Source organism: Microcebus murinus, chromosome 5 (assembly GCF_040939455.1).
Source record: "Microcebus murinus isolate Inina chromosome 5, M.murinus_Inina_mat1.0, whole genome shotgun sequence".
NCBI classification, from domain to species: Eukaryota; Metazoa; Chordata; class Mammalia; order Primates; family Cheirogaleidae; genus Microcebus; species Microcebus murinus.
This window is the reverse complement of record NC_134108.1, coordinates 30708553-30730878: the sequence shown is the minus strand read 5'-3', so window position 1 is coordinate 30730878 and position 22326 is coordinate 30708553. Positions and strand designations below refer to the sequence as shown.

The 22326-nt window shown below is 35.8% G+C and overlaps 1 protein-coding gene across 3 annotated transcripts in view; it reads left to right on the top strand.

The window, feature by feature from the left end:
- The window catches only part of AKAP7 (A-kinase anchoring protein 7), a 127208-nt gene that overhangs the window by 33998 nt on the left and 70884 nt on the right, over positions 1-22326 (top strand). For all 3 annotated transcript variants that reach the window (XM_020287201.2, XM_020287202.2, XM_020287200.2), the window contains exon 6: positions 15623-15735. In XM_020287201.2, coding sequence (XP_020142790.1) covers positions 15623-15735 — 113 coding nt within the window. The remainder of the gene's footprint in view (positions 1-15622; positions 15736-22326) is intronic.

Here is a 22326-nt window from a genome sequence, read left to right as displayed (position 1 = left end):
GACCATGACTGTTGTCCACCATTGTATACCCGGTACCTTCTATCATGTGTGACACATAAAAGGTGCTAGTAAGTATTTATCAAATGAGTGAGGAAATGAGGAAACCACAGGGTGGTGTAGGTTGGTTCGCCTGCAGATGCACATTTTCCACACTTAAAGCTCCTGCTCCACAGTCCCCTGCTTTTGCTTCATTCTTTCCCTCGTCTGCTGTTACTGCTCCATCCTCCTGCCAGCTGTAACGTTCCAGCAGATAGCACTGAGGCCATGACCTGCTCACTTCAAGTCTCTGTGCTTAGGAACCTATCTGCTGCTGCATTTTGCTTTTCTTTTCTTTCTTTCTTTTTTTTTTTTTTTTTTGAGACAGAGTCTCACTTTGATGCCTGGGCTAGAGTACCATGGCATCTGCCTACCTCACAGCAACCTCAAACTCCTGTGCTCAAGCAATCCTTCTGCCTCAGACTCCTGAGTAGCTGGGACTATAGGCATGTGTCACCATGCCCAGCTAATTTTTCTATATATATATTTTTAGTTGGCCAATTAATTTCTTTCTATTTATGGTAGAGACGGGGTCTCGCTCTTGTTTAGGCTGGTTTTGAACTCCTAACCTTGAGTGATCCGCCCACCTCGGCCTCCCAGAGTGCTAAGATTACATGCATGAGCCACCGTGCCCAGCCTGCATTTTGCTTTTAAAATCTCAAAAAGTTTTAGGAAAAGAGGTATCTTATCTGTTCAAGATTAATTCCTTCAGCTTGTTCTTGATCTGCTGATCTCAACCTGGTTCTTGCTCTACTGGTTATATTCTCTCTTTCTGTACATCTATATTTTCAACTTTTCTCTTCATCAGTTCCTTTCCCCCACTTTATTAACTGGGTAACTCCTTTTCTATCCCCAAACAAAATAACAAAGTAGAAAAGCCTAAGAATTAGCAACAGCAAAACCAGAACACTCCCTTGACCTTGAATCTCCTACATTTTATCTTTCCTTCCTTCTGACCCCAAATCTTTAAAAGCAGCCCGTGTTCTGTGTCTGTAATTCTCAGCTTGCCTCCTTTCTTGGACCTCAGTGGTCAGTGGGTCATAACCTGCTCCACCACCAGGCCGTACCCCAGGCCTCTGATGGCTCCCTCATCCCTGAGTCTAGTGGATGCTTTGTATTTGTTCACATGACCGAGCACTCCTTTCTTTAAATTCTCCTTTTGGCTTTGGTTGATACCACTTTTTTGTTTTTGCGTATGTGTGTTTTATCACTTCTCTTCATATGTCCTCTCAGTTTCCTTTTTTATCCCTTTTTTCCTTAAGTATTTGTATTTTCAGGCTTCTGAACCTGTCTGCTTCTTAACCATATTTCTTCTTTTGTATTTAGTATCATGATGAGTCTTCCTACTATTTTAACAGAAACCATGTGCCGGAAATCCAGGTGTCCTCCTAGACCCCCGCATCACTTGTTCTGGATGTCCAGCCATCAAGTGCTGTACATTCTGTCCCTTAAATACCTCTGCCATCCATCCCTGCCTTTCTAGTCGTCTTGCTGTGCCTCAGTCCAGCTCTGCTCCACTTTTACCTACACTGCTGCAGTAGTCTTGTCTACAGTCTGCCCCTTCCAGACTATTTTTCCAAAGCACAAAACTAGTCGTTTCTATGCTCCCTGCTTAAAATAATTTATTCACTACTTACTGGATATAGGTTAAAATCCATTCTTAGGATTCTCAGTTATTTGGCTCTTGCCTATGCATTTATCATTATTTCTTGTGTTGTTTACACTGCATCCACCATTTAAAATGTGCTGAACTACTCATAGATCCTCTGATACACTGGGCCATTTCATGTCTTCATGCATTTAGCTTCTGCTGCTGCTGTCTCATTCCTCACATGACCAGACAGCAACACCGATCTTTATTAAAACAATTTATTTTTAATTATAGTAAAGTATACATCATATAGAATTTACTATCTTAACTATTTTTAAGTGTACAGTTCAGTAGTGTTAAGTATATTTATGTTATTGTGCAACCAGTCTCCAGAAACTTTTTCATTTTGCAAAACTGAAACTCTATACCCATTAAACAACAACTCATCACTCCCTCCTCCCCCTGGCTCCTGGCAACCACCACTTTACCTCTGTCTGTATGAATTTGACTACTGTGGCTACCTCATATAAGTGAAATCATACAATGTGTGTGTAGTCATACAGAATGTATGATTGTCTTATTTCATTTAACATGTCCTTAAGGTTCATCCATGTTAAACCATGTGGCAGAGTTTTCCTTTTGTTTTAATTTTTAAATTTTTTATTATATTTGATTATTATAGGTACATAATAGTAGTTGTATGTATTTATAGGGTACATGTGATGTTTTGATATACAGGCATATAATGTATTATTATTCAAATGAGGGTAATTAGTATATCCATCACCCCAAGCATTTGTCATTTCTTTATGTTAGGAACATTCCAATTCTGCTCTTTTAGTTATTTCAGAGTATACCCTAACTCATTGTTGATTACAGTTACTTTGTTGTGCTGTCAAATATTGTTCATTCTATGTAACTATCTGATTTTATTTTTGCACCCATTAACTATCTCCACTTTATCCCCACCTCCCTGCTACCCTTCCCAGCCTCTGGTAACAATCATTCTACTCTCTGTCTACATGAGATCAATTGTTTTAATATTTAGCTCCCACACATGAATGAGAACATGCTAGATTCATCTTTCTGTGCCTGGCTTATTTCACTTAACATAATGTTTTCCAATGACAGGATTTCATTCTTTTTTATGGCTATGTATTAATAATATTCCATTGTGTATGCATACCACAATTTCTTAATCCATTCATCCATTGATGGACATTTAGGCTGATTCCAAATCTTGGCTATTGTGAAAGAATTTTCTTCCTTTTTAAGACTGTATAATATCCCATGATGTATATACATACCCTATTTTGTTTATCCAATCATGTGTTGATGGACTCTGGTTGGTTGATGGACTCTTGGCTGTTGTGAGTAATGCCACTATGAAAATGAGTGTACAAATATCTCTTTGAGACCCTGCTTTCAATTCCTTTGGATATATAAATAGAATTGAAATTGCTGAGTCATCTGGTGGTTCAATTTTTTAGTTTTATAAGGAATTGCCGTAATGTTTTCTATAGCAGCTGCACCATTTTACATTCCCTCCAACAGTATACAAGCATTCCAACACTTGTTATTTTCTATTTTTTTGATAGTGGCTATTCTAATAGGTGTGAGGTGGTATCTTATTATGGTTTTCAGTTCCCTAATGGTTACTGATGAGCATCTTTTCATGTTTTTTTTTTTTTTGCCATTTATAGATCTACTTTGGAGAAATATCTATTCAAATTCTTCACCCATTTAAAATCAGCTTTTTTTGTTGTTGAGTTTTAGGAGTTCTTTATATTTTTAATATTAATCTATTATCAGATATATGATTTGCAAATATTTTCTTCCATTCCACAGGTGGTCTTTTAATTCTATGGATTATGTCCTTTGATGCACAGAAGTTTTAAATTTTGATACAGTCCAATTTATTTTTACTTTTGTTTCTTGTGTTTTTGGTATTATACCCAAGAAGTAATTGCCAAATCTAATGTCTTGAAGCTTTTCCCCTTTGTTTCCTTTGAAGAGTTTTATAGTTGTAGCTCTTATGTTTAGGTCTTCAATCCATTTTTAATTAATTGTTGTATCATAGTGTAAAGTAAGGGACTAACTTTATTCTTTTGTATGTGGATATCCAGTTTTCTGAGCACCGTTTGTTTAAAGACTGTTTTTCCATTGAATAGTCTTGGCACCCTTGTTGAAACCATTTGACTATTTTTGTAGTCCTTTCTTGCTGCTGTAACAAAATACTTTAGACTAGGTAATTTATCAATGACATAAATGTATTTATCACAGTTATGGAGGTTGGAAGTCGAAGATCAGGGCACCAGTAGATTCAGTGGCTGGGGAGGGCTCTCTGCTTCACAGGTGGCATCTTGTTACTGCATCCTCACTTGGTGGGAGGGGCATACACTGTGCCTTCATATGGCAGAAGGACAAAAGGCAAAAGGACAAATAGGCCCCTTCAAGCCCTTTTAAAGGCACTAATCCCATTCATGAGGGAAGAGTTCTCATGACCTAATCAGCTCCCAAAGGCTCCCCCTCTTAATACCATTACCTTGGGGGTTAGTTTTCAACATATGAATTTTGGAGGGACACAGATATTCAGATCATAGCCACCACATATGAGGGTTTGTTTTTGAGCTCTCTGTTCTATCCCATTGGTATATATGTTTGTCTTTGTGCATATACTCCACTGTTTGGATTATCATAGATTGGTAATAAATTTTGAAATCCAGAAGTGTGAAATTACCAACTTTAATCTTCTTTATCAAGATTGTTTTGGCTATTTGGGTTCCTTTGAGGTTCTATATGAATTTTAGGATGATTTTTAAAAAATTTTTGTAAAAAACACAATTGGGATTTTGATAGGGATTATATCAAATGAGTAGATTGCTTCAGGTAGTATTGACATTTTAACAATATAAAGCCCTTTGATCCATTAAAACAAGATGTCTTTCTGTTTATTTGTGTCTTCTTTAGTTTCTTATAGCAATGTTTTGTGTTTTCAGTGTATAAGTCTTTCATCCCCTTGGTTAAACTTATTCCTAAGTATTTATTTTTGATAGCAAGTGCAATTTTTTTCTTAATTTCCTTTTTTGGATTGTATCACTGATCTTTAATAAAGACTCATTTAAAGTGTCACTTCTAAAATAAAGGCTTTTTCAGATTCTTCAAAGCAGAAATGACAAATTTCTCCTCTAATTCCCTTGCCCCTAGATAGATATCTACTGTAGAAACTGTAACACTTTATTGCATTTAATTGTTTAGAAATCTGTTTCTCTAAACCAGAATGAAAGCTCTTTGATGAAATCTTTCACCTCTTTGTCCCCAGAGCCTGCGACATAATAGAGATTCAACAAATATGTTTTTAATAGATAAATCAATGAAAAAAATGTGTGATGTAAACATAAAAGTCTAATTGAAAGAACATTTAACATTTGGTTATTTCTCTTCCCTTATTTACATTCATGTCTAAATCTTTGCATGAGAGTTAAACTGGTGTTTCAGTTTAACTGGTGTTCAGTTTCTGGTGTTTCAGATTCCCTAAGGATGATGTATCAGAGCTCTCTTACAGTTCACTTGGACTTGCTGGTTATTAGGATAAGGAGGGACCTGAGAGATAATTTATTATGATGTCATCACTTTTACTGTCAGGGCTAAGTGATGTGTCCAAGAACACAAGCTGAATAATAGGAGAACTAGGTCAGTGTTAGAATGCTCAGTCTGCTTCTTTCTCCTTAACTGCAGTGGAATGAATATAATTCCTCTGGCATCAAGGTGCAATTTTAAAGACTTGCTTTTAAGAATGAAACATTTAAAAATTCTATTTGACAGTTTTACATAGTAATCAATTGTAAATATCTACTTAAAGTGATGAGCATAAAAATTTTAAATTGAAGTTGGTTTCAATATTATGTCAGCTTTTATATTGATATATATAATTCAGATGACTTGTTAAAAACATCTAAAATGATGGTTTAAGTAGCATATGGAAACAGGAATCCTTTAAATAGTAATATCATAGGAATAACAAAAACAACTTTATGGCTTTTATTGATTTTGAGTTTTAGATGACTAAAAGGCAATTCTAAAATTTTACTGAGACTTTTCATATTTTATGTGACATAATCTCACTATAACTTACAGTGGTATTAGAAAGTATCTTCCAATTGGAAAACATGGAAAGTACTCATTGCTTGCTATTATATGGTATATTGTTTCATTACAGATAAATCTTTTTAGAACTAATGGCTACAGTTGAAAATGCATTGAATACACCTTACCTACCCAAACATCATAGCTTAGCTTATCCTACCTTATACGTGCTCAAAACACTTGCCTTTAGTTGGGCAAAATCATCTGGCAACACAGTGCACTGTAGAATATCGGTTGTTTACTCTTGTGATTGTGAGGCTGACTGGAGCAGTGGTTCACTGTGGTTGCTAAGCATTGCAAGAGAGTATCATACAGCATGTTTCCTGGGAAAAGATCAAAATTCAAAACTCCAAGTACAATTTCTACTAAATGTGTATCGCTTTCGTACCATCATAAAGGTGAAAAATCCTAAGTCAAAATATTGTAAGTCGAGGACTGTCAATGTAAGCTTAAAATATGTTAGGACTACTTAATTTCTTTTAGCATTCCAGACTGTTCAAATTAATAAACCTTGTTATGATTATTCCCAAATTAGAAATCATGCTATCATACAAATATTCCTAACAATTTTAGAAAAATGGAGAAAATGGCAAAAGGGAAGAAAAGGGGGGGAATATTTGTTCTGCAAAAAAGTGTATGTATTGATAATTGAAAATATATGATTTTGTTAAAATTGATCTGTTACAATTTACTTTGAGGCAACTTTTAGCAACTTCTTTACATTTTAAGTATAAATTTATTGTTGCTATATATTTAAGAGAGTTCACCTAAAAACAGGTAAAGCTGTATTTTTTAGGGTTACAAAAGTATTGTTTTCTTATTAAACTATTTATTTCAATATTCTTTTATATAGCAAAGTCTCCTAATATTTAAAAAATATTTTAAAGAAATTATTCTTCAGACAAATTTCTTCTTCATCTGTGAGATATATTTATTTAGAAAGCACGCTTACCTGACTTCTGAAGAATATCTTACGTATTTGGTATGTGATTTTCTATTTAGTGCTCGAAGGAATGTCTGTGGTAGTAGGAGAAATTGAACAATCTGTTCAGGTATTCATAAGCTTCTCTTCCAGAACATAAGTTAACATAGATGAAAAATGACGTGGTTTTTTTTCATTAGCAAAACAATTCTTATCTCAAAGATGATGTGTATTTCTATAACCATTACTTAATTCTCTGGCTAAGCAATATATTATACTTCTATTAAGAATATAAAACCAATATTAAGAAGTACTTTTCAAAAAGAAGGCATTTTCTTTTTTCCTATTTCTGTGTACCTAGAGGATATGCTGTTCTGAAAAAGTATATCAATAATAATTAAATGTTCTTTGTGTTCAGTAAATGTTCAGTAAATAATGAGGACTGGAGTCAAATCTGATGTGACTGAAACTATTAATAGTAAATTGAAACGTTTTTTAGACTCAATAATAAGATTATTATATCAAATAATACATAAACGTTAATGTAGATAGTAAAAAAAATAGTACAAGTGCCCACTATTTTAATTTCTGTTAAGAAAAGTTATTATATCCATTGAGTTTTTTGGTAACTCTGAACACTGGGGATTCTTTCATCTTATTGGACTGAAATCTGTCCCATGAGACTAAAAGCTCCATAATAGCAGGGAGATACTTGCTGCCATTAGCAGATACTGTGCTTGGCACATATGGGAAGTGCTTAGTAAGTGACTGAATAAACGGATTTGTGCTGCCACACCTTTATGCTTTTCGCTTTCTCAGGTGATACCAACATGTTGCTAATGCTTTTATGTGATAATTCAATATATTTGAAGACTTAGAAATGATGCCCTCATCCCTTCATTCAAATCTTAGGAACTTAATTAGTTCACCATGGTATATGTTATACTGTAAGATGATGCCAATATTTGACTGTTTTTGAGGTATAAAAATGACAGTTTGTATGATTCAGCCTAATATTTCAATATGAGGTGTTTTTTTGACAGCATTTATTTAAATCATTGCTCAAAATTCAATATACCCAGTGATGTCAGTTTTATAGTGTAAATATATAGTTGTAGTTGTGATATCTTTTTGGGTCTTGTCTCATGAATGTATTGATGGACTTGAGGTTAAGTCTATGAATATGTGCACTGAATAATGAAACCTTGTAAATCTCACAAACAAGAATGAGATTAGTTCATACATACAACTTGTTAGTAATAAGATAATGACTGAATTTTCTGCAACTATTTCCATGATCAGTACATGTTTTAATATAAATTGGTTGCAGATGGTATATTAACCCTTTGCACTTGCTTGCTTTTTTCTCGATTCCTTTATTTTCCTCAGGATTTAATTTTTTAAATACCTCAGATTTTACAAAGCACGGCAGTAGAATAAAAAACTGGAGTTTCTTTTCATACAAACTTATTTATTTGGATTTTTTTATATTTTGAATTATTGATACATTCAAAGAGTAATTTTAATTTCTATAATTTTTGCTAACTGTGTCAAGTCATACTCGACATCTGAGTGCAAAGGGTTAAAATGTGGACCTAAAAATAATTCCACTGTAAATTTAGCCATTGTATATTTAAATTTACTCAGTTAATTTTTATTGACTGATTTGGTCTCAGACTAGAATCACTTCTGTCAGCAGCTATGGAAGAATATATAAAATTTAAAATATCTGGATAAAATATTTGTTATATAGCATGCAAGGATATAAATGAGGGTCATTGAAGACAGCTCTCTAAAAGTGATAACATAAAAATTTTAAAATCATTATCAAATAAGTTAATATTTAAAAAGAAATAAGTCATCATTTTTGTCTTATAATTAAAACTTAGTGAATAAAAGCCAGTAAAATTGTCACCCTATTATCTGCCTGCTAGTGTAGCTATTTAGTAAAGTACCTCAGAAATACTTTCTAGAGCCTAAAAATATTCACATTTTTGATCCAGTAATTCAACTTCTAGGAGTTTATACAACAAAACACACTAATTTCAAAATCTAAGTAATCTAGTGTCAGAATTACTTTATACATTGTTATTTACTATTGTTTTTTCATTCTTCTACATATGGTGATCCAATTTTCCCAGCACCATTTATTGAATGGGGTGTGCTTTCCCCAGTGTATGTTTTTGTCTGCTTTGTCAAAGATCAGTTGGTTGTAGGTATATAGTTTTATTTCTGTGTTCTCCATTCTGTTCCGTTGGTCAATGTGTCTATTATTATATTATACCAGCACCATGCTATTTTGGTTACTGTAGCCTTGTAGTATGATTTGAAGTCCAGTAATGTGATAATGTGATGTTTCCTGCTTTTTTTTTGTTGTTTGCTTGCTTAGGATTGCTTTGGCTATATGGGCTGTTTTTTGGTTTCAAATGAATTTTAGGATTGTTTTTTCTAATTCTGTGAAAAATTACGTTGGTATTAATATTTTGATAGGAATTGCATTGAATCTGTAGATGCAGATTGCTTTGGAAAATATGGTAATTTTAACCATATTGATTCCTCCAATCCATGAACATGGGATGATTTTCCATTTGTTTATGTCATTTATGATTTCTTTCATCAGTGTTGTATAGTTTTTCATCTTTTACCTCCTTTGTTAAATATATTTCTAGGTATTTTATTTCATTTTATTTTTTACAGCTATTGTAAATGGCATTGAATGCTTGATTTGGTTCTCAGCTTGGTTGTTATTGGCACATAGAAATGCTACTGATTTTTTGTATATCGATTTGTGTCCTAGACTTTACTGAATTCATTTATCAAATCTAAGAGTCTTTTGGAGGAGTCTTTAGGGTTTTATAGGTATAAGATCATATCAGCAGAGATAATTTGACTTTCTCTTTTTCAATTTGGTTGCTCTTTATTTTTTTCTCTTTCATGATTGCTCTGGCTAGGACTTCCAGTACTATGTTGAATAGAAGTGGTGACAGTGGGTACCTTTGTCTTGTTTTTAAGGGTGAATGCTTTTAATTTTTCCTTGCTCAGTATGATGTTGGCTGTGGGTTTGTCATATATAGCTTTTACTATTTTTAGATATGTTCCTTCTATGCCTAGTTTGTTGGGAGTTTTTACCATGAAGGGGCACAGAATTTTATCGAATGCTTTTTATGCATGTATTGAGATGATCACATGGTTTTTATCTTTAACTCTGTTTATGTGGTGAATCGTTTGTTGACTTGCATATGTTGAACCATGCTTGCATCGTTGGAATAAAACCTACTTGGTCATGGTATATTATCTTTTTGATGTGCTGTTGGATTTTGTTTGTTAGTATTTTGTTGAGGATTTTTTTTTTATTTGGCATATTATGGGGGTACAGATTTTAAGGTTTCAATAAATGCCCATTTCCCCCCCTCCCCCCAAAAGTCTGAGTCTCCATCATGACCATCCCCCAGATGGTGCACATCTCACTCATTATGTATGTATATACCCGCCCCCCTCCCCCCTCCCACCTGCCCAATACCCTATTACTGTAGCACCTATGTGTCCACTTAGGTGCTACTCAGTTAATACCAGTTTGCTGGAGAATATATCTGGTGCTTGTTTTTCCATTCTTGGGATACTTCACTTAGTAGTATGGGTTCCAGCTCTAACCAGGAAAATATAAGATGTGCTATATCACCATTGTTTCTTAGAGCTGAATAGTACTCCATGGTGTACATATACCACATTTTATTAATCCATTCTTGGATTGATGGGCACTTGGGCTGTTTCCACAGCCTTGCGATTATGAATTGTGCTGCTATATGTTGAGGATTTTTGCATCTATGTTTATCAGGGATATTAGTTCATAGTTTTTGTTGTTATCACTGTATCCTTTCCCAGCTTTGGTATTAGGATGATACTGGCTTCATAGAATAAGTTAGAGAAGATTCCTTCCTCCTCAATCTTTTGGACAAGTTTCAGGAGGATTGGTACCAGTTCTTTGTACCTCTGGTAGAATTTGGCTGTGAATCTGCCTGGTCCCAGGCTTTTTTGTTGTTGTTGGGAGATTTTTTATTATTAATTCAATTTCACTACTCATTATTGGTGTCTTTAGGATTTTTGTTTCTTTCTGATTCAGTCATGGGAAGTTGTATGTTTCCAGGAATTTATACATTTCCTCTAGGTTTTCTCTTTGGTGGGCATAGAAATGTTCATAGTAATCTCAGATGATCTTTTGTACTTCTGTAGAATCATTTGTGATGTCTCCATGTCTCCTTTTTCATTTCTGATTGTGCTTATTTGAATATTCTCTCTTCTTGGTAGCTAGTGGTCTATCAATTTTGTTTATCTTTTCAAAGAACCAACTTTTCATTTTGTTGATCCTTTTTATGTTGGTTTTTTTGGTCTCAATTTAGTTTAGTTCTGCTCTGATCTTTGTTATTTCTTTTCTTCTTCTAGTTTTGGGTTTAGTTTGGTCTTGTTTTTCTTGTTCCTTGAGGTGTGGCATGAGATTGTTAATTTGTGATCTATCTTTTTGATGTAGGTATTTAATGCTATAAAATTCCCCCATCACTGCTTTTATTGTATCCCAGAGGTTTTGATATGTTCTGTCTTTATTTTCATTTGTTTCCAAAATTTTTAATTTCTGTTTTGGTTTTGTTGTTGTCCTAAAGATTATTCAAGAGCAGGTTGTCTAATTTCTATGTGTTTGTATAGTTTTGAGAGTTCTTTTTAGAATTGATTTCTTCTTGTATTCCATTGTAGTCTGAGAAGATACCTGATATGATTTTTATTTTTAAACATTTATTGAGACCAGTTTTGTGGCTTAACATATTGTCTATCTTGGAAAATGTTCCTTGTGCTCATGAAAAGAATGTATATTCTGTAATTGTTGGGTAGAGCATTCTGTAAATGTCTGTTAGTTCCATTTGTTCTAGAGTCCAGTTTAAGTCTGATGTTTCTTGATTTTCTGTCTCAGTGATCTGTCTAGTGCTTTCAGTGGAGTTTTGAAGTCCTCCACTATTATTGTATACTAGACCTCTTTTCTTAGTTCTAGTAGTATTTGTTTTATGAATCTGGGTGCTTCAGTGTTGGGTGAATATAGATTTAGGATTGTTATAACTTTTTGTTGGATTGATCCCTTTATCATATAATGACCTTTGTCTTTTTTTATTGTTGCTGTTTAAAGTCTGTTTTACCTGATATAAGTATAGCTACTCCTGCTCACTTCTGATTTCCATTTGCATGGAATATCTCTTTCCACCCCTTTGCTTTGAGTCTATAAAAGTACTTTACCAGTTAAATGAATTTCTTGCAGGCTGCATACATATGGTTGGATTCTATTTTTTAATCCATCCCATCAATCTGTATCTTTTACATGGGTCATTTAGTGCATTTACATTAAATATTAACAAGGTTCTGTTCCTGTTATAATGTTAATTGTTACCTAGTTGTTTTGTAGTCTCAAGTGTATAATTGCTTTATAAGACCTGTGAGTTTTATGGTTTCCTGTGTTTTTATGAGAGTAAACGTTGACCTTTCATTTCCATGTTTAGAACTCCCTTGAGCATTTCTTGTAGGGCTGGTTTAGTAGTGACAAATTCCCTTTGCATTTGCTTGTCTAGGAAAGACTATTTCTGCTTTATTTATGAAGCTTAGTTTAGCAGGATACAAAATTCATGGCTGTCAGTTCTTTTCTTTAAGAATATTGAAAATAGGACCCCAGTCTCTCCTGGCTTGTAAGGTTTCTCCTAAGAAATGCACTGTTAGTCTATGTTTCATTATTTTCATACGGACTTCATATGGATCAATCATTATAGCAAAACCCTTCATTTCCTTAGAAAGGATGATATGGTATCTTTGTTTGTTTGTTCATGCATCTGTTTCATTTTAAGTTCCCTTGCAGGAAAATAGAAATCTTACACTATGTAAGAAATATTCAGGCAGAATGGAAATATACTGGGTTTTATTTTTCATTCTAGTATTCTGGTTATAATTATGTATATCATTAGTAACTTCCACACTACAACAGAACTGGTGGTTAAAACTAAAGCGTACTATGACTCCAGTATTGCATTAAAAATGTCTTTTATTTTTAAGGGTTTCAGCCCCAGGATTGTACAGTGAAACATGACCAGTGTAGGCCACCCCACCTACAGTTCCTTCTCTACCATAATGAGTATAACCTTAAGCGTTGACTTCCTGTGTTTCAGTTATCTTATCTTTAAATTGATTTACTAGTAATAGCCCTACCTGTTTTTGGATAAAAAGACCAAATGAAAAAAGTTTTTTACTAATGGTCTTTGAAAGGTATGGATTTTTCACATATATGGCAAATAATTCTATCTTCCTATTTGTGAATTCTAGTATGATGCTTGTACAGTCATCATGTTAGTAAAAACATACAGTGAATTTATTTTCTTTATCTCTCTTTTATAATATTCCATGGAATCATGTTATAGATATAGTAACTATGCTACTTGTCTCTTTTTTTTCTTAATCGATCATGGAAATCTTCTCAGGTCCATATGTGTAGTTCTATTTAACTCTTTTTTTTTTTTTTTTTTTTTGAGACAGAGTCTCACTTTGTTGCCCAGGCTAGGATGAGTGCCGTGGTGTCAGCCTAGCTCACAGCAACCTCAAACTCCTGGGCTCAAGCAATCCTCCTGCCTCAGCCTCCCAAGTAGCTGGGACTACAGGCATTCGCCACCATGCCCGGCTAATTTTTTGTATATATTAGTTGGCCAATTAATTTCTTTCTATTTATAGTAGAGACGGGGGCTCGCTCTTGCTCAGGCTGGTTTTGAACTCCAGACCTCGAGCAATCTGCCCGCCTTGGCCTCCCAGAGTGCTAGGATTATAGGCATGAGCCACCACGCCTGGCCTATTTAACTCAATATTAGCTGCATGGCAGTCCTTAGTGTGGCCATATGGCAATTGATTAGCCACTTCTTTATCAATGAAGATTATTTCAAGTTTGTGATAATTCAGATAATACTTTAATAAATACATTTTTGTAGAATTTTATGTACTGGTACTTTTATGCCTTTGTATTTTCCTAGAATTGGAATTGCTGGTTCAATGCTTGTGTAGTTTAAATTTTAATCATTACTGCCCAGATTATTCCATTGTGGTTGTGGCAACTCTCATTTCCCAACAAACATTATTTCTTCAAATATTTTCACTGACTCCTCTCTTTCACCCCTTTTTCAGGGACTTCAGTTATACATACATTAGACCACTAAAAGTTGCCCCACAGCTCACTGATGTTTTCTTTTTTTGCTTATTTCCTTTTTCTTTCTGTGTTTAATTTTGGTTGGTTTCTATTGCCGTGTCTTCAGATTTACTATTTTTTTGTTCTGCAATGTCTAATCTGTTATTTCTATCAGTTTATTTTTCTTAGACATTACAGTGTTCATCTGTATAAGTTTGATTTGGTTTTTTTAAGAATAGTTTTCATGTCTCTACTTGACTTTTTGAACATAGGAATTATAGTTATAATAACTATTTTGATGCCCTACCTGCTAATTCTAACATCTATGTCAGCTTTGGGTTACTTTTGATTAATTGATTTATTTCCTCATTATAGGTCATATCATCCTGTTTGTTTGCATGCCTGGTAATTTCTGATTAGATGCCAGGCATTGTAGAGTTTACCTTTTTGGGTGCTGAATAGTTTTGTATGCCTTTAAATATTCTTAGGCTTTGTTTTGGGATACCATGAAGTTGATTGGAAGTAGTTTTTTTCCTTTTGGGTCTTTTTTTTGGGGAACAAGGTCTTACTCTGTTGCCCGGGCTAGAGTGGTGTGTCGTCAGCCTAGCTCACAGCAACCTCAAACTCCTGGGCTTAAGTGATCCTCCTGCCTCAGCCTCCCAAGTAGCTGGGACTACAGGCATGTGCCATCATGCCTGGCTAATTTTTTCCATATATTTTTAGTTGGCCAATTAATTTCTTTCTATTTTTAGTAGAGATGGGGTCTCGCTCTTGCTCAGTCTGGTTTTGAACTCTTGACCTTGAAAGATCCACCTGCCTTGGTCTCCCAGAGTGTTGGGATTATAGGTGTGAGCCACCATACCCGGCCTCCTTTTGGGTCTTGTTTGTAAGAGTTGTTAAGTGGTATAGAATGGTACGAGTCCAGAGCTAATTATTTCCCACTGCTTAGGCAAGGCTCTTCCGTTTACCCAATGTCTCATGGATCTTGAGGTTTTCCAGTCTGGCTAATGGGACAGACGTTTTTCCTAACTCTGTGTAAAAACTGGGCACTGGTCCCTCTAAACCTTTTGAATGTGTTTTTCCCCAATCTCCTTGCACACATGCACTGACCATTCTTGGGAGACCCTGTACAGATCTCTGGAGTTTTCTCTTTGTGTACGTCTCACTTCTCAGTACTCTGTCCTGTAAGCTCTAGCTGTCTTGGCCTCTCCTCTCAGCTTTTTCCTCAACCCAGGGAGACACCTGGGCTCCATCTGGGTTTCTCTTCCTTGTACAGGGACCTGGACACTCAAGGATGTAAGCTGGGGCAATCAAAGGACTCACCTTGTTTGTTTCTTATTTCTCAGGAAGGGTTTCTGTTACTTCATCTTGGAAGCAGAAGTTTTAGATATGAGAGATTACAGATAAATTAGCTGTTTTTTATATTAATACACATGGAAACCACTGGGATGTTCAGGGAAAATCAGCATCATATCAGTCAAACAGTATTTTATTTATTAGATGTTCCCTTTTCAAATTATTGCTTTTGTGTTCCTTGCTCCATTTGAAATCACTAGAGATTTAACTGTAATAGTATTATATACATGTGGATATTTTATTTTTAAAAAATTAATATCTCAGATATATGAAAAAATCTTCATTATAAAATAGTTATTTTTGAATTGACATTTTTACAATTAAAGGCAACTATGTGTTATAGTAGCATTTTAATGTTTCTCTTTATTTTCTTCAGAGATTGCAAAAAGAACATTTCAAGAAAAAGGCATCCTGGCAGGAGAAAGCAGAGGTTTTAAACCTCATTTGACCTTCATGAAATTGTCAAAAGCGCCATGGCTTCGTAAGAATGTGAGTGCATTTTTTTTTGTAAGCCTGTTTACCAGGCCTCCTCTGCCTTAAGCATGGTCAAGGCATGGGTGATATTTGCAGTGGCCTTGGACGTCCTACCACGTTGCCCCTGGGATTCCAAGTCAGGTTGATTCCAACTCCTAAGGGTGCTGAGGATGCTAATGGCCCTCGATGGAGGCTGTTCCAGCGGTGCCCTCCTTTGCCACTGTGCCTTTTAGTTGCATACTCTGACCATCATCAATTTCTCCTTCTGTTGCCACCTCTGCCCTCTTCCTTCAAGAGCCTAGAGGCGGTACCAGAGTTCACTTTTGCCGCTTTCTTTGCTCGTGGTTATTTGCATCCTCTTGCTCTCAGAGCTCCCTCTGCTGGCCGGCTTACACTGGTGCTACTCACTGCAACCGGTGCTTCAAGGTGGGCACAGCTTTTTTGCCCCTCGTTATGTAGTTCTTTCAAAGTTTCCAAAAGACCACCTTGCTCTGTGAGCAGTTGCCTCCCTTGAGGGCTTGAAGCAGGTGTGCTGGGGACTGGGGACGTAAAAGTACCCCTAAGGATGGTCAACAGTGACCCAAGCCAAGGGATGGGGCTTTTGACTTCGCCTCTCTCAGGGTGATTTACTCTGTTTCCAGGCCACCCCCTCCTCCTTCAGAGGTTGGAACAACTTTTGACTTTATTCTGGATTCAAGGGCGTTTCTCCTAAAATCTTAAGGGCACCCTTCATTGCTTTTCCTGTTTCAGCCGAAGGGGTTCCTCATGCAAATTAAGACATCTGATGGCCCTATTTGATATACCAGTTTTAGAGACGAACATGCAGGTTAATATCTACTCCCTGTTCTCCATGACCCTTTGCTGCAGTTAAGACTAATTTGTAGCTCAGTAAGTGAAGGTCATGTTTATCAGTAAGTGGAACTTTTTTCTAAATTTGGCATGATTTGAATTTAATGTGTGTGTCCCCAGAAACTCTTAAAACATAGATTTAACTCTTTAAAACTTAGATTTGGGTGATTCACTGTCCTGTGGTTATGGGTTTTCTACAAACTATTATTAAAGATATTCTCAAAAAGATATCTTGCATGGTGTTTTGGATAACAATGCCATACATTTAGTAATATCTACGTTAGGTACCATTCTAGACTATTTTAGGTAAACATAATTGGTATAAATGGTAGGTTTTTAAAATCTACAATGATAACTTATAAAACTTGTAGACTGACAGTTTCCTTCTTTACTGGTTATCTTTCTTGTTTTGCTTTCAAATGGATTGTCCTCTTCCAAGTGGTTTCAAACTTAATCACAGAATGACAAATCAGTGGTGAAGGTAATATCCCCATTTCAAAATGTTTCTTTGTTTTTATAGTATTAACTTTGAAATGAGAGTACCCAAGGACATTTATTAAAAGAATGTCTGTACTACACTAGAATCTATATTTCAACATTTCAGGCTATATTTAAATGATCTTTTGGCAGTTAATTTCACAGAATCAACCCTATCACCCTATAGCAAAGGGACATAAGACTTAGAAAGTTTAAGTGGTATCAATGAGCTCACAGCCTCATCAGTTATAGAGCCTTGTCTCTGTACCTGGGAGCCCATCTCATCTAATCCTCAGTCTTTCCTCCTGCTGGCCAGCTCCAGTTCACCCAGAGTCATTTCTGTGTGTGAGGAGCTCTCTGTTCTAAATCATGTTAACTCAACAAATACATACCAGGAGCCTACTGTGTGCTTGGCATAGAGTGGTGGTCAAAATAGAAACAGTCACTGCTTGAATGGTATATAAAATTTAAATTAGATTGTATTTTGTTTAAATTAGAATGCTTAATTATTAGAAAATAAATTAGATCTTCTAGAAAGCCAAATAAAATTTTTTTCTTTTAATTTATGGAATGATTCTATTCCAGCCACTACTATGCCAATTAGCATACTCCTTCCTTATTTTGATTTGACCTGGTAGATGGTAGTCTGCAAATAATTTTGTGTATGGTATTGGTACACTCTTAAGATACTAGTGGTACTACTGTTGGAGTGGGCATGATGATTGTTGGTAGAAAGGAGTGTGCTGGGTAGATGAGTGCTCTGGATATTATAGGACAATGCTGAGATAGTTAAGATAGATGGTCCCTTCACTGTTGTCTGTAGGAGGTTAATGAAATATTCTCTAGTCGTACCTCCGTTGAGGTGTTTTCATCATCTAGTAATTGTCATTTTTTAATGAACTGAAAAAGGCTGTTATCCATATCAACTTGAAAAAATAGTTTCAGAGTTAGAGCTATAACCGGCCTGTTTATGAAGGTAAAACATCTCACTGACATCAAAGACGTAGAAACATGGCTAGTGCAGGGAATGAGTTCACCCCCTGGGGTGGTACACATCTAGTCTGAAGATTTTCCAGTGGGGTGCAGAAATCCCTGGACTTCTGGGGTCCTGTCCTCTGGCACCTGTTTGTAGGAAGTAGCATACATAAAGTAACCCAAATCCCAGAGGGGTAACCAAGAGTTCTATATATTGTGTTTAGAATTTTGAAAATACAGCAACTTTTCCTCAAACGTACTGATGTGGAACTTCCTCTACTACGGCCTGGAATTCTGGTTCCCAAGTTAACGAGCTGACTTGAGGCTAAGGGGTAATTGTAGGAAACATAAGGCTTTTCTTGGCAATTATATATTTTTCTAATACCAGGAGACATTAGTCAATGTATCACCTTTGTATATTCTTAATTTCATGAAATTCTTGTAGATATATTGCATAAGAGAATATTGATAGGAGTTATTATAAATTTTAGAGCTGTTCTGATTATCACTGTGCTTTGTTTCTCCATATGAACAAAGCCTCAGAAAATCTTATTACGATGTTTCTGAAATAGTAACTAAAATTCAAGTTATTTGTACAATTTCCTTAAAATATAGTCATTTGACATGGTTAGTCTGCTATTTGTTTAGCTCCATGCTTTTTATAGTGTATCCTTTTGGATTTATTTTTCTTATTGAATGACTTTGTGTTTTTGTGATTTAAACATTGCAAAATCTGGTTGGTTAGAAGTATGTGCTAACACTTGGTGGCAGAAGATGACCAGTTTCAAGCCAAACAAGCATCTTAATGCAGATCTAGATTCCTCAATAAATAAATGTGATCTCCTAATGGATAAGTTGTTTCTAGGCATAAGTTATTTTCTGGGCTTCTTAGATCCCTTCCCTGATTTATGACTCTTTCAAATTATTAATACTACCATAGCACTTGAACTAACAAAGATATGGTTTATTAATTGGCTCTTCTTGCAGCAGCTTTTCAGAATCAGACAATGAGAGTATTTTAGAATGAAAAAAATGACCTTTGAAAATTGTTTCCTTTCCCCGAGACTGGTTTATTTTGAATACAGAGATTGATGTGCACATATCAAGGGCTGAGGGGGAGTGTGGGACCACATGAGGAGGAGGATGTCGAGGGGAAGTGGGAGGAGGAGGGTACAGGGCAGTCTTCAGTAGGAGTGGCAATGGGAAGCAAAGAAGAAAGCTTGTGGGTGAAAATTCTGTTAATGGTACAGTTAAGGCGGAACCCTAGTTCCTGAATTGTTTGGTGACTGAATATACAGAACCAAGGCTGTAATTAAAAATTTCTCTAGTAGGTTGGCTGAATCCTTTCTCTGCACCCTTCGCCAGCTACAGCCCCTGATTTCATCTTTCCTTACCCAATATCATTATTATTCCTTTCTATCTATGTGTCTGTCATCTATTAGGTAGCATATTCTTTCAGGATTTAGTTAACTGGGCCTGGTATAATTTGGCTGTCACTCACTTTTGGGGGGTCTGCATGACATTGGGGCTTTATAAACCATTTATTAGCTCCACAACACTAAGACTATTCCTTCTCAGAGGAGTCTTGTAATGTATTTGAAGGAGCATGAGTTTTCTCGTCTTAGCTCTCTTCTTTATCCCTGGACAAGCCACATAACCTCTCTTGACCTCTGTTTACTCATAGTGAAAGGAGGAGCTTGGTCTTAATCAGTGGTCCCCAACCTTTTTGATACTAGGGACCAGTTTCATGGAAGACAAATTTTTCTTGGACTGGGTGGGGATAAGGGACATGGTTTCAAGATGATTCAAGTGCATTACATTTATTACATTTGCAGCCACTCCCTAGCTCTAGCATCACCACCTCAGCTCCACCTCAGATCATCAGGCTTTAGATTCTCATACGGAGAACAACCTAGATCCCGTGCATGCACAGGGTTCACGCTCCTATGAGAATCTGATGCCTCACTGATCTTACAGGAGGCGGAGCTCAGGTGGTGATGCGAGTGATGGGGAGCGGCTGTAAATACAGCTGAAGCTTCACTTACTCACAGGCCACTCGCCTCCTGTTGTGCAGCCTGGTGCCTAATGCCCAGTACTGGTCTGTGGCCTGGGGTGTGGGGACCACAGGTCTTAATGACTCTTGACTCCTGTGCTGTTCTGAAATGTCTATATGATAAGCACTTTGACTAAATAGGCTAATTTGGCTTCACGTGGAGATTTTTTGACTTCACATAGAGTTTTGTTTTGTTTTGTTTTGTTTTAAACCTCAGATTGGCTTTCTTGTCTTTCTCGAAGAATGACAGAAAGGAGAAAGGTCTTCAATAGGATGACCTGATAAGAAAATGGTGGCCATTTAGATCTGAATCTTTCCACCTGTCTTCTCGGAAACCATACAGAGCAACAAGGATGATGAGAAAACTATCACACTCTGCATTTTTAGTGAAACCAGGAGAGAGAGAAATCCTGTAAATACCAAATTATATGGAAGGGCTGATGGTAGAGGCCCTCCTGAACCTGAGAGGCAGAGCAGGCAAGCCTTTGCAGGGGTGTGTATTTTAAAGAATACTCCTTCACTGTAGCAAAGGAGGAGGGAGCCCTTGAGCGGAGAAGCCATGGAAGACCACCCTGCCACTTCTCTACCCTTTCTCTGGCAGAGGACACTTTAGATGTCCTTATTATCAGTGAGCCTTTATTGTTCCAGACAAAAGCTTAAAAATACTCTTAGTACAAGATAAAGAAAATTCTTTTGGTAACCTATTCCTGAATCTCCCAGTGCCAAATGGCTTACTTACTCACAGTTTTTAGTTGTTTTGAGTCATTTTTCATATTACTCGGTATACTTAACAGATTTTTTTTTGTTTTAATGGCTTTTTAAAACTGAAAATTTCAGTGAAATCTGATGTGAGATGGAATTATAAGAGCACTATTTATAACCAGTGACTTCACTTAGGTTTCTAATGCCATTTTCAAATTTAGGCTGTTGTATCATCTCTTTCAATATATTGCAAAAAAACAAAATAAGTAAGCCTACAATAGTTTAACCATTGGAAATTATATTTACAAAGGTAAACCTGCTTTAATGTTCATTTGGAACCTTTCAGTATTTTATATGTCTTTAAAAATTGAGATACAGTTAAACAGAAGCTAAATTATTTTAATGAGGGCTTTTAGTAATTAAATCAGGATTATAAATCATTCTTGGTTGGCCCTGTTTCTACTAGAGAATTTGAAAACTTTGAAGACTCTAGAAAAAATGGCAGGTTAACCTAATAATAAATCTTCAAAATGGGGCAGATTTGAAGCAAGTATTTTCATTAGCATTTTCTAAAATTTTTCTCTTAGAACATCTCTTGGGGTTTTATGTGAGACAGGAATCTGTGATCAAATTATTGTTAGCAATGATGGGTTAAATAAAGAATCTGATTCTTTGTTTCAGAACTTCTTAGGATCTCTGAAATGCAAATATTTATTGTGAATCTCAGAAGCTTACAACAATAAAGATTCATTTTTTGCTTATGTTCATGGATCATGTGTGTCTCTGTGCCACCTTGTTTTCACTCGGGACATTGGCTGGGCAGCCTCCATCCAGGACATGGCTGGACTTCTGGCAAAAGGAAAAGAGAGTTGGTCAACCACATGCTGATTCTTAAAGCATCTACTAACGAGCCACACACATCATTCCTGATCACATTTTATTGGCCAAAGAAAGTCACTTGGTCCCTTCTGATTGTAGCAGAGCAGAATACGTAGTCTGCTTGCAGGAAGGGACATCATGGGAGGGGCAGTGAATATTTGAACAGTTGCATAATCTATCTCAGCATCGTTTCCCAGCCAAATGCATTTGACCAATAAGTCCTTTATTCATGGACCATCTTGTAGCCTTAACATTTGGTAGAAGATAATTTAGGAAATGCTGAATCTTGAAAATTATATTTTTGCTTTGAACATCTATATTTTGTGGGCCTTTTTACTTATTTTCTGGCATTTGCATCTGCAAACAAAATTCTGATTTAAGTGTAATTGAAGAAACAGTTTTAGAATTTGTATTGAAAGATGCAATAATGAAGTATTCAAGTTAATTAAAATTGTATGTGTTTGCCTTAACTATATTAAATATAAATGTTATATCTCAACTATTACCATTAGTGATGGGAAAATTTTTTTCTCAACAAGTCATTTTTAGCTATTTTGAAACTTCCATCAGCTGGTCATTAATTTCATTTTCTTAGTCAAGGACAGAATGGAACATCATGATCTTGTAGGAAACAGACAAGCCCCCACAGTGGATTGGTTATGGGTGAAGAC